The sequence below is a fragment of the Bombina bombina genome, chromosome 7 (assembly GCF_027579735.1).
Source record: "Bombina bombina isolate aBomBom1 chromosome 7, aBomBom1.pri, whole genome shotgun sequence".
Classification (NCBI taxonomy): Eukaryota; Metazoa; Chordata; class Amphibia; order Anura; family Bombinatoridae; genus Bombina; species Bombina bombina.
In genome coordinates this window covers 553,873,841-553,887,198 of record NC_069505.1, presented here as the reverse complement: position 1 = coordinate 553,887,198, position 13,358 = coordinate 553,873,841, and the positions used below count along the sequence as shown (strand labels likewise).

The following is a 13,358-nucleotide window of genomic DNA, read 5'->3' as shown; positions in this document are numbered from 1 at the left end:
CCGCATGTTTCTGGTTTGATGAACTGATAAAGGCGCTCGATAGTGATTCTCCTCCTTATGAGGAGATTATGGACAGAATCAATGCTCTCAAATTGGCTAATTCTTTCACCCTAGACGCCACTTTGCAATTGGCTAGGTTAGCGGCTAAGAATTCTGGGTTTGCTATTGTGGCGCGCAGAGCGCTTTGGTTGAAATCTTGGTCGGCTGACGCGTCTTCCAAGAACAAGCTACTAAACATTCCTTTCAAGGGGAAAACGCTGTTTGGCCCTGACTTGAAAGAGATTATCTCGGATATCACTGGGGGTAAGGGCCACGCCCTTCCTCAGGATCGGCCTTTCAAGGCAAAAAATAGACCCAATTTTCGTCCCTTTCGTAAAAACGGACCAGCCCAAAGTGCTACGTCCTCTAAGCAAGAGGGTAATACTTCTCAAGCCAAGCCAGCTTGGAGACCAATGCAAGGCTGGAACAAGGGAAAGCAGGCCAAGAAGCCTGCCACTGCTACCAAGACAGCATGAAATATTGGCCCCCGATCCGGGACCGGATCTGGTGGGGGGCAGACTCTCTCTCTTCGCTCAGGCTTGGGCAAGAGATGTTCTGGATCCTTGGGCGCTAGAAATAGTCTCCCAGGGTTATCTTCTGGAATTCAAGGGACTTCCCCCAAGGGGGAGGTTCCACAGGTCTCAGTTGTCTTCAGACCACATAAAAAGACAGGCGTTCTTACATTGTGTAGAAGACCTGTTAAAAATGGGAGTGATTCATCCTGTTCCACTAAGAGAACAAGGGATGGGGTTCTACTCCAATCTGTTCATAGTTCCCAAAAAAGAGGGAACGTTCAGACCAATCTTAGATCTCAAGATCTTAAACAAGTTTCTCAAGGTTCCATCTTTCAAGATGGAAACCATTCGAACTATTCTTCCTTCCATCCAGGAGGGTCAATTCATGACCACGGTGGATTTAAAGGATGCGTATCTACATATTCCTATCCACAAGGAACATCATCGGTTCCTAAGGTTTGCATTCCTGGACAAACATTACCAGTTCGTGGCGCTTCCTTTCGGATTAGCCACTGCTCCAAGGATTTTCACAAAGGTACTAGGCTCCCTTCTAGCGGTGCTAAGACCAAGGGGCATTGCAGTAGTACCTTACCTGGACGACATTCTGATTCAAGCGTCGTCCCTTCCTCAAGCAAAGGCTCACACGGACATTGTCCTGGCCTTTCTCAGATCTCACGGCTGGAAAGTGAACGTGGAAAAGAGTTCTCTATCCCCGTCAACAAGGGTTCCCTTCTTGGGAACAATTATAGACTCTTTAGAAATGAGGATCTTTCTAACAGAGGCCAGAAAAACAAAACTTCTAGACTCTTGTCGGATACTTCATTCCGTTCCTCTTCCTTCCATAGCTCAGTGCATGGAAGTGATCGGGTTGATGGTAGCGGCGATGGACATAGTTCCTTTTGCGCGCATTCATCTAAGACCATTACAACTGTGCATGCTCAGTCAGTGGAATGGGGACTATACAGACTTGTCTCCGAAGATACAAGTAAATCAGAGGACCAGAGACTCACTCCGTTGGTGGCTGTCCCTGGACAATCTGTCTCAAGGGATGACGTTCCGCAGACCAGAGTGGGTCATTGTCACGACCGACGCCAGTCTGATGGGCTGGGGCGCGGTCTGGGGATCCCTGAAAGCTCAGGGTCTTTGGTCTCGGGAAGAATCTCTTCTACCGATAAATATTCTGGAACTGAGAGCGATATTCAATGCTCTCAAGGCCTGGCCTCGGCTAGCGAGGACCAAGTTCATACGGTTTCAATCAGACAACATGACAACTGTTGCGTACATCAACCATCAGGGGGGAACAAGGAGTTCCCTAGCGATGGAAGAAGTGACCAAAATCATTCTATGGGCGGAGTCTCACTCCTGCCACCTGTCTGCTATCCACATCCCAGGAGTGGAAAATTGGGAAGCGGATTTTCTGAGTCGTCAGACATTGCATCCGGGGGAGTGGGATCTCCATCCGGAAATCTTTGCCCAAGTCACTCACCTGTGGGGCATTCCAGACATGGATCTGATGGCCTCTCGTCAGAACTTCAAAGTTCCTTGCTACGGGGCCAGATCCAGGGATCCCAAGGCGGCTCTAGTGGATGCACTAGTAGCACCTTGGACCTTCAAACTAGCTTATGTGTTCCCGCCATTTCCTCTCATCCCCAGGCTGGTAGCCAGGATCAATCAGGAGAGGGCGTCGGTGATCTTGATAGCTCCTGCGTGGCCACGCAGGACTTGGTATGCAGATCGGGTGAATATGTCATCGGCTCCACCTTGGAAGCTACCTTTGAGACGAGACCTTCTTATTCAGGGTCCGTTCGAACATCCGAATCTGGTTTCACTCCAGCTGACTGCTTGGAGATTGAACGCTTGATTTTATCGAAGCGAGGATTCTCAGATTCTGTTATCGATACTCTTGTTCAGGCCAGAAAGCCTGTAACTAGAAAGATTTACCACAAAATTTGGAAAAAATATATCTGTTGGTGTGAATCTAAAGGATTCCCTTGGGACAAGGTTAAGATTCCTAGGATTCTATCCTTCCTTCAAGAAGGATTGGAAAAAGGATTATCTGCTAGTTCCCTGAAGGGACAGATTTCTGCCTTGTCGGTATTACTTCACAAAAAGCTGGCAGCTGTGCCAGATGTTCAAGCCTTTGTTCAGGCTCTGGTTAGAATCAAGCCTGTTTACAAACCTTTGACTCCTCCTTGGAGTCTCAATTTAGTTCTTTCAGTTCTTCAGGGGGTTCCGTTTGAACCCTTACATTCCGTTGATATTAAGTTATTATCTTGGAAAGTTTTGTTTTTAGTTGCGATTTCTTCTGCTAGAAGAGTCTCAGAATTATCTGCTCTGCAGTGTTCTCCTCCTTATCTGGTGTTCCATGCAGATAAGGTGGTTTTACGTACTAAACCTGGTTTTCTTCCAAAAGTTGTTTCTAACAAAAACATTAACCAGGAGTTTATCGTACCTTCTCTGTGTCCAAAACCAGTTTCAAAGAAGGAACGTTTGTTGCACAATTTGGATGTTGTTCGCGCTCTAAAATTCTATTTAGATGCTACAAAGGATTTTAGACAAACATCTTCCTTGTTTGTTGTTTATTCAGGTAAAAGGAGAGGTCAAAAAGCAACTTCTACCTCTCTCTCTTTTTGGATTAAAAGCATCATCAGATTGGCTTACGAGACTGCCGGACGGCAGCCTCCCGAAAGAATCACAGCTCATTCCACTAGGGCTGTGGCTTCCACATGGGCCTTCAAGAACGAGGCTTCTGTTGATCAGATATGTAGGGCAGCGACTTGGTCTTCACTGCACACTTTTACCAAATTTTACAAGTTTGATACTTTTGCTTCTTCTGAGGCTATTTTTGGGAGAAAGGTTTTGCAAGCCGTGGTGCCTTCCATTTAGGTGACCTGATTTGCTCCCTCCCTTCATCCGTGTCCTAAAGCTTTGGTATTGGTTCCCACAAGTAAGGATGACGCCGTGGACCGGACACACCTATGTTGGAGAAAACAGAATTTATGTTTACCTGATAAATTTCTTTCTCCAACGGTGTGTCCGGTCCACGGCCCGCCCTGGTTTTTTAATCAGGTCTGATAATTTATTTTCTTTAACTACAGTCACCACGGTACCATATGGTTTCTCCTATGCAAATATTCCTCCTTAACGTCGGTCGAATGACTGGGGTAGGCGGAGCCTAGGAGGGATCATGTGACCAGCTTTGCTGGGCTCTTTGCCATTTCCTGTTGGGGAAGAGAATATCCCACAAGTAAGGATGACGCCGTGGACCGGACACACCGTTGGAGAAAGAAATTTATCAGGTAAACATAAATTCTGTTTTAGTTACAAAAGATCTAACGTTCAAAGCCCCCCTAAGTACAGCTGTTGCTCAGCTTCTGAAACCAGAATAAACATTCTTAATATTATAGTCAGTGTTAGTGTAATTAAACTTTGGCAGAAGCCTAGTTACCCATAACCAATAAATTTAGGCAAAAGATGCAGAGAGATAAATTTAACAAATTAGACGATTTTCAAACAGATGCATTTACTGACCCGGACATGCTTTATTTACTAAGGGCTTAGACTTGAATAGAACTGTAAGGTGACTTCTATTGAACTTAAAGGGACATTAAACCTTTCATGATTCAGATAGAGAATACAATTTTAAACAACATTCCAATTAACTTCTATGATCTAATTTGCTTCATTCTTTAGATATCCTTTGTTTAAGAAATAGCTATGCACATGGGTGAGCCAATCACACGAGGCATCTATGTGCAGCCACAAATCAGCAGCTTCTGAGCCTATCTAGATATGCTTTTCAGCAAAGGATATCAAGAGAATGAAGCAAATGAAATAATAGAAAGTTGTTTAAAATTGCATGCTGTTTCTAAATCATGAAAGAAATTTTTTGGGTTTAATGTCCCTTTCTTCTGTTATGTGTGATCAGTCCACGGGTCATCATTACTTCTGGGATATAACTCCTCCCCAACAGGAAATGCAAGAGGATTCACCCAGCAGAGCTGCATATAGCTCCTCCCCTCTACGTCAGTCCCAGTCATTCTCTTGCACCCAACGATTAGATAGGATGTGTGAGAGGACTATGGTGATTATACTTAGTTTTTATGACTTCAATCAAAAGTTTGTTATTTTACAATAGCACCGGAGCGTGTTATTACTTCTCTGGCAGAGTTTGAGGAAGAATCTGCCAGAGTTTTTTACTATGATTTTAACCGGAGTTGTTAAGATCATATTGCTGTTCTCGGCCATCTGAGGGAGGTAAAGGCTTCAGATCAGGGGACAGCGGGCAGATGAATCTGCATTGAGGTATGTAGCAGTTTTTATTTCTGAATGGAATTGATGAGAAAATCCTGCCATACCGTTAAAATGACATGTATGTATACACTTTAGTATTCTGGGAATGGTATTTCACCGGAACTACTCTGTTAAAGGTCACTAATCCTTTTATTAACTATTTATCATGTTAAACGTTTTTGCTGGAATGTAGAATCGTTTACATTGCTGAGGTACTGTGTGAATAAATATTTGGGCATTATTTTCCACTTGGCAGCATTTTTTGCTTTTATTTATGACAGTTTCGTTTCTCTTCACTGCTGTGTGGGAGAGGGAGGGGCCGTTTTTGGCGCTCTTTGCTACGCATCAAAAAATTCCAGTCAGTTACTTTTATATTTCCTGCATGATCCGGTTCATCTCTGACAGATCTCAGGGGTCTTCAAACTTCTTTGAAGGGAGGTAAATTCTCTCAGCAGAGCTGTGAGAATTCTTAGAGTGACTGTGAATAAAAACGTTGCTTTGTATTTTTTATGTCAAATTTAATTATTGTTATTTTACTAATGGAAACAAACCTTTGCTAAAAGTTGTGTTGTTTTAAAGTTGATGCTATAACTGTTTTTCAGTTCATTATTTCAACTGTCATTTAATCGTTTAGTACCTCTTTGAGGCACAGTACGTTTTTGCTAAAAAAGATTATAACCAAGTTGTAAGTTTTTTGCTAGTGTGTTAAACATGTCTGACTCAGAGGAAGATGTCTGTGTCATTTGTTCCAATGCCAAGGTGGAGCCCAATAGAAATTTATGTACTAACTGTATTGATGCTACTTTAAATAAAAGTCAATCTGTACAATGTGAACAAATTTCACCAAACAGCGAGGGGAGAGTTATGCCGACTAACTCGCCTCACGCGGCAGTACCTGCATCTCCCGCCCGGGAGGTGCGTGATATTATGGCGCCTAGTACATCCGGGCGGCCATTACAGATAACATTACAAGATATGGCTACTGTTATGACTGAAGTTTTGTCTAAATTACCAGAACTAAGAGGCAAGCGTGATCACTCTGGGGTGAGAACAGAGTGCGCTGACAATGCTAGGGCCATGTCTGATACTGCGTCACAGCTCGCAGAGCATGAAGACGGAGAGCTTCATTCTGTGGGTGACGGTTCTGATCCAAACAGATTGGACTCAGATATTTCAAATTTTAAATTTAAATTGGAGAACCTCCGTGTATTACTAGGGGAGGTCTTAGCAGCTCTCAACGATTGTAACACCGTTGCAATACCAGAGAAACTGTGCAGGTTGGATAAATATTTTGCGGTACCGGCGAGTACTGAAGTTTTTCCTATACCTAAGAGACTAACTGAAATTGTTACTAAGGAGTGGGATAGACCCGGTGTGCCGTTCTCACCCCCTCCAATATTTAGAAAGATGTTTCCAATAGACGCCACCACTCGGGACTTATGGCAAACGGTCCCCAAGGTGGAGGGAGCAGTTTCTACTTTAGCTAAGCGTACCACTATCCCGGTGGAGGATAGCTGTGCTTTCTCAGATCCAATGGATAAAAAATTAGAGGGTTACCTTAAGAAAATGTTTGTTCAACAAGGTTTTGTATTGCAACCCCTTGCATGTATCGCGCCGATTACGGCTGCGGCAGCATTTTGGATTGAGTCGCTGGAAGAGAACCTTAGTTCATCTACGCTAGACGACATTACGGACAGGCTTAGAGTCCTTAAACTAGCTAATTCTTTCATTTCGGAGGCCGTAGTACATTTAACCAAACTTACGGCTAAGAACTCAGGATTCGCCATACAGGCACGTAGGGCGCTGTGGCTAAAATCCTGGTCAGCAGATGTTACTTCTAAGTCCAAATTACTTAATATACCTTTCAAGGGGCAGTCTTTATTTGGGCCCGGTTTGAAAGAAATTATCGCTGACATTACAGGAGGTAAGGGCCACGCCCTACCCCAAGACAAAGCCAAAGCTAAGGCTAGACAGTCTAATTTTCGTCCCTTTCGGAATTTCAAAACAGGAGCAGCATCAACCTCCACTGCACCAAAACAGGAAGGAGCTGTTGCTCGTTACAGGCAAGGCTGGAAGCCTAACCAGGCCTGGAACAAGAGCAAGCAGGCCAGGAAACCTGCTGCTGCCCCAAAGACAGCATGAACCGAGAGCCCCCGATCCGGGACCGGATCTAGTGGGGGGCAGACTCTCTCTCTTCGCCCAGGCCTGGGCAAGAGATGTTCAGGATCCCTGGGCATTAGAGATCATATCTCAGGGATACCTTCTAGACTTCAAATTATCTCCCCCAAGAGGGAGATTTCATCTGTCAAGGTTGTCAACAAACCAGATAAAGAAAGAAGCGTTTCTACGCTGCGTACAAGATCTGTTATTAATGGGAGTGATCCATCCGGTTCCGCGGTCGGAACAAGGACAAGGGTTCTACTCAAACCTGTTTGTGGTTCCCAAAAAAGAGGGAACTTTCAGGCCAATCTTAGATTTAAAGATTCTAAACAAATTCCTAAGAGTTCCATCGTTCAAAATGGAAACTATTCGGACAATTTTACCCATGATCCAAGAGGGTCAGTACATGACCACTGTGGATTTAAAGGATGCTTACCTTCACATTCCGATCCACAAAGATCATCACCGGTATCTAAGGTTTGCCTTCTTAGACAGGCACTACCAGTTTGTAGCTCTTCCATTCGGATTGGCTACGGCTCCAAGAATCTTCACAAAGGTTCTGGGTGCCCTTCTGGCGGTACTAAGACCGCGAGGGATTTCGGTAGCTCCGTACCTAGACGACATTCTAATACAAGCTTCAAGCTTTCAAACTGCCAAGTCTCATACAGAGTTAGTTCTGGCATTTCTAAGGTCGCATGGATGGAAAGTGAACGAAAAGAAGAGTTCTCTCTTTCCTCTCACAAGAGTTCCATTCTTGGGGACTCTTATAGATTCTGTAGAAATGAAGATTTACCTGACAGAAGACAGGTTAACAAAGCTTCAAAATGCATGCCGTGTCCTTCATTCCATTCAACACCCGTCAGTAGCTCAATGCATGGAGGTGATCGGCTTAATGGTAGCGGCAATGGACATAGTACCTTTTGCACGCCTACACCTCAGACCGCTGCAATTATGCATGCTAAGTCAGTGGAATGGGGATTACTCAGATTTGTCCCCTACTCTGAGTCTAAATCAAGAGACCAGAAATTCTCTTCTATGGTGGCTTTATCGGCCACACCTGTCCAGGGGGATGCCATTCAACAGGCCAGACTGGACAATTGTAACAACAGACGCCAGCCTACTAGGTTGGGGCGCTGTCTGGAATTCTCTGAAGGCTCAGGGACTATGGAATCAGGAGGAGAGTCTCCTGCCAATAAACATTCTGGAATTGAGAGCAGTTCTCAATGCCCTTCTGGCTTGGCCCCAGTTAACAACTCGGGGGTTCATCAGGTTTCAGTCGGACAACATCACGACTGTAGCTTACATCAACCATCAGGGAGGGACAAGAAGCTCCCTAGCAATGATGGAAGTATCAAAGATAATTCGCTGGGCAGAGTCTCACTCTTGCCACCTGTCAGCAATCCACATCCCGGGAGTGGAGAACTGGGAGGCGGATTTCTTGAGTCGCCAGACTTTTCATCCGGGGGAGTGGGAACTTCATCCGGAGGTCTTTGCCCAAATACTTCGACGTTGGGGCAAACCAGAGATAGATCTCATGGCGTCTCGCCAGAACGCCAAACTTCCTCGCTACGGGTCCAGATCCAGGGATCCGGAAGCAGTTCTGATAGATGCTTTGACAGCACCTTGGACCTTCGGGATGGCTTATGTGTTTCCACCCTTCCCGCTGCTTCCTCGATTGATTGCCAAAATCAAACAGGAGAGGGCATCAGTAATTCTAATAGCACCTGCATGGCCACGCAGGACTTGGTATGCAGATCTAGTGGACATGTCATCCTGTCCGCCTTGGTCTCTACCTCTAAGACAGGACCTTCTGATTCAGGGTCCATTCAAACATCAAAATCTAACTTCTCTGAAGCTGACTGCTTGGAAATTGAACGCTTGATTTTATCAAAACGTGGTTTTTCTGAGTCGGTTATTGATACCCTGATTCAGGCTAGGAAGCCTGTTACCAGAAGGATTTACCATAAAATATGGCGGAAATACCTATACTGGTGCGAATCCAAAGGTTACTCCTGGAGTAAGGTTAGGATCGCTAGGATATTGTCTTTTCTACAAGAAGGTTTAGAAAAGGGTTTATCAGCTAGCTCATTAAAGGGACAGATTTCAGCTCTGTCCATCTTGTTACACAAGCGTCTGTCGGAAGATCCAGACGTCCAGGCTTTTTGTCAAGCTTTAGCTAGGATCAAGCCTGTGTTTAAGGCTGTTGCTCCGCCATGGAGTTTAAACTTAGTTCTTAACGTTTTACAGGGTGTTCCGTTTGAACCCCTTCATTCCATTGATATAAAATTGTTATCTTGGAAAGTTCTGTTTTTAATGGCTATTTCCTCGGCTCGAAGAGTCTCTGAGTTATCAGCCTTACATTGTGATTCCCCTTATCTGATTTTTCACTCAGACAAGGTAGTTCTGCGTACTAAACCTGGGTTCTTACCTAAGGTAGTCACTAACAGGAACATCAATCAAGAGATTGTTGTTCCATCCCTGTGTCCAAATCCTTCTTCAAAGAAGGAACGTCTTCTACACAATCTGGATGTAGTTCGTGCCCTCAAGTTCTACTTGCAGGCAACTAAAGATTTTCGCCAAACTTCTTCCCTGTTTGTCGTTTATTCTGGACAGAGGAGAGGTCAAAAAGCTTCTGCTACCTCTCTCTCTTTTTGGCTTCGTAGCATAATACGTTTAGCCTATGAGACTGCTGGACAGCAGCCTCCTGAAAGAATTACAGCTCACTCCACTAGAGCTGTGGCTTCCACTTGGGCCTTTAAGAATGAGGCCTCTGTTGAACAGATTTGCAAGGCTGCAACTTGGTCTTCGCTTCATACTTTTTCCAAATTTTACAAATTTGACACTTTTGCTTCTTCGGAGGCTATTTTTGGGAGAAAGGTTCTTCAGGCAGTGGTTCCTTCTGTATAATGAGCCTGCCTATCCCTCCCGTCATCCGTGTACTTTTGCTTTGGTATTGGTATCCCAGAAGTAATGATGACCCGTGGACTGATCACACATAACAGAAGAAAACATAATTTATGCTTACCTGATAAATTCCTTTCTTCTGTTGTGTGATCAGTCCACGGCCCGCCCTGTTTTAAGGCAGGTAAATATTTTTTAAATTATACTCCAGTCACCACTTCACCCTTGGTTACTCCTTTCTCGTTGATTCTTGGTCGAATGACTGGGACTGACGTAGAGGGGAGGAGCTATATGCAGCTCTGCTGGGTGAATCCTCTTGCATTTCCTGTTGGGGAGGAGTTATATCCCAGAAGTAATGATGACCCGTGGACTGATCACACAACAGAAGAAAGGAATTTATCAGGTAAGCATAAATTATGTTTTTGGCATATTTGCATCTAAACAACTTGATAAAAATACATGTTACAGCTACAGTTACACATTGTGACTTACCTAATGTTTGCTTCTAGTTGTGAATCATTTACAAATCTTATTTATTAAATAACACACAGCTTTATGGATTGACTAGTCTGTCCATTCATGACAAGTAAAATGGAAAGTGACATGGAATTAACATACAATGTTTTGTGTACCACTTTTAATTCAGTATCTAAAAATAATGATCTACTGTTTACATGGGCAATAACACTTAAGTCTCTATTTTTTTTCATTGTGTCATGAAGCTGGGAACGCATTCCTATGAGTATAACGGCTCAAGCTATATAGTCTCTGATTGCCTGTATGCGTTTTCCTGAGGCTTTTACTTATCCGTTCCTCTCACATAGGCTGTCTCTAGATATCCACTATTTATGTTCATTGTACTCATTCAGTAATGCATTTAACTATCGCTTATTGTTTTATTCACTCTATTTGTACTGTATCTATGCCCCCCACCTACTGTGCTCCTATCTTGGCCCTTTATGTTTTGTTTCCAATGCTTCAATTCCCTCTCCTGCAGGTGGACAGTGCTCAGGAGACTTGTCTTGTACGATTTGAAGATAACTCTCAGTTCTCAGTGCTGTGGAAAGACATCTTCCCTCGTAAGACTCACAATCATTATATCCTATGTGCAGCATTATGTACCTGTGAAAAAAAGAAGGGAAATTAAAGGGACAGGGTACACCAATTTTCATATAACTGCATGTAATAGACACTACTATAAAGAAGAATATGCACAGATAATGATCTAATAATCTAGTATAAAACCTTTTAAAAACTTACTTAAAAGCTCTGTTTAGCACTGTTGATGAGGTTAGACTGGGACACCCAGTGAAAGGGGCTGAGAAAGCAGAAAGAGCAGACACTCCCCCCTTCCTTACATATGAAAAGACAGATTACACAAACCGGTATCTATAGACCTGGGTCTACATCTGATACTTTGGGGCTTGGTTAGGAGTCTGAAAATCAGCACAATGTTATTAAAAAAAAAATAGGCAAAACTATACATTGTTACATAGTGCAGAATTATGTAACATTTATTTTTTACCCTTACAGTCCCTTTAAGTCATGTCTATCAGAATGGATTACTATTGTACTTTTCTCTTTTTCCCCTCCAGCTGCTGTACCAGGGAAGGAACAGCTATGTTGTGTGTGCAATTCCCAGGCATGCACCCCAGACAATAAAATAGTGCATTGTGTGAAATGTAAGCACGGTAAGTGTGATATTAGTACAGCAACCCTTAATCATGCCACACTCAGATCACATTGCTTATTCTGATGCATCCATCTCTACCCATAGCGTATCACCAGGAATGCCACGTTCCTAGCATTCCATGTGACAGTGACTTCGCAGGGAACACTTGGATGTGTCGGCAGTGTGTCTTCGCTGTAGCTACCAAGGTATAAACTTTTTTTGTGTGTGTACACATCACCCTTTTTTTCATTGCACAACAGCTAGGAAAGAAGATTCATTTTCTTCTCTTTTTAGAGAGGTGGTGCTCTTAAGAAAGGTCCGTATGCTCGCTCCATGCTGCACATGAAACTGTCTTTACCGTATCAGCTGAAGTCTCTAGAGTGGGATCCACTTCACCTAACAAATAAACAACAATGTTACTGCTACTGTGGGGGGCCTGGAGAGTAAGTATGGCGTAAGTAACAAATAGACAGTGAGGTGGTAATGGGGGAGGTGTTGGGTGAGGGTCCCAAGAGTGTAAGTATTTTATAAGGAGACAGGAGCGAGTGGGCAGCGGCTATTTTTGTACGTATGTCTGTATACCTATATATACACACAATTCTGTGTCCTACAGATGGAACATGAAGATGTTGCAGTGTTGTCGTTGTCTCCAGTGGTTTCATGAGGCTTGTACACAGTGTCTGAGCAAACCGCTGCTTTACGGAGACAGGTTAGTACATGACCACAAACACCCTTCTCCAACCTTTCTGCTATAGAAATATTGACTGTAAAATGCAAAACACAATCTGGTGCTCAATAAAAGTATTTGAATGATCAAAAAAAAAATGTATGAATCCTGTTTTGTTAGGGAAATGAGCAGTACTAAGATCAAATATAGCTCCCTGTTATAAGAAATACAAGCCGTTTGTAGAAGAATTTATGTAGTAAATGCTGTCAAACGTTAGAGACCATCACACATTAGCCCCTTAACGACTGCAACATATCCTGTATGTTGATGGTCGTTAAGGGACTGTGTTGCTATAATAGCACGAGTCTTGCCGTGAGTGGCAAGACCGCACTATTAGAGCCTCCCTCGCTCCGCAAGGCTTGTTAAAATAGCGTGGATATCTCACTGGTTATTGAGGGGTTAAACTACAATATTCAGCATTGTAGAAATAAGAAAACAATAGATATTTGGTAAATGTAAATACGCCACATAAACAGAACTTTATAAACTAAACCCAAGCATGCACTTAGGGGCCAATTGTTTAAAGATCTCTGGGCCAGTCCTTCTATTTCCCTGCTGGAATTATCTAAAGCCACTTTTTAAAACAGGGTGTCTCACTAAGGGGCATATACTACATTTTCGTATGGGAAGGAGATGCATACATTACAAAAGTGCACAATGAAAATCATTTAAAATTTATACAAAACAAATAATTGAACCATTCACACAAAAAAATACACAGGAAAAATTGTATTTTTAATGTGCATCAAAAATGGTAACAAAATTGATCCCCAAAAATGTATTTTATCAAAAATGTAAAATTTGTATGTAAATTACACAAGACAGGAAGAAATTGTGATAAATATGCACAATGTAAATCGTACACTAGATGTGCAAAAATCATACTTATAAGTGCAAAGTCCAAATTGTAATTGTTGAGTCCCCCCCCGTAAAATAGGTGTTTCATAGGTGTATATGAAATTTTCTCTCAAATCCCAACGTAATTCTCTAAACCTTCCCTAATGGAAAAACAGATGCATACGAAAATATAGGCGTTCTTAAAGGGACATAA

General features: G+C 43.0%; 1 protein-coding gene across 1 annotated transcript in view; it reads left to right on the top strand.

The window, feature by feature from the left end:
- The window catches only part of PHF1 (PHD finger protein 1), a 243,503-nt gene that overhangs the window by 50,206 nt on the left and 179,939 nt on the right, over window positions 1–13,358 (top strand). Inside the window, exons 3-7 of the mRNA XM_053689556.1 lie at window positions 10,906–10,987; window positions 11,504–11,599; window positions 11,686–11,786; window positions 11,875–12,023; window positions 12,194–12,289. Coding sequence (XP_053545531.1) covers window positions 10,906–10,987; window positions 11,504–11,599; window positions 11,686–11,786; window positions 11,875–12,023; window positions 12,194–12,289 — 524 coding nt within the window. The remainder of the gene's footprint in view (window positions 1–10,905; window positions 10,988–11,503; window positions 11,600–11,685; window positions 11,787–11,874; window positions 12,024–12,193; window positions 12,290–13,358) is intronic.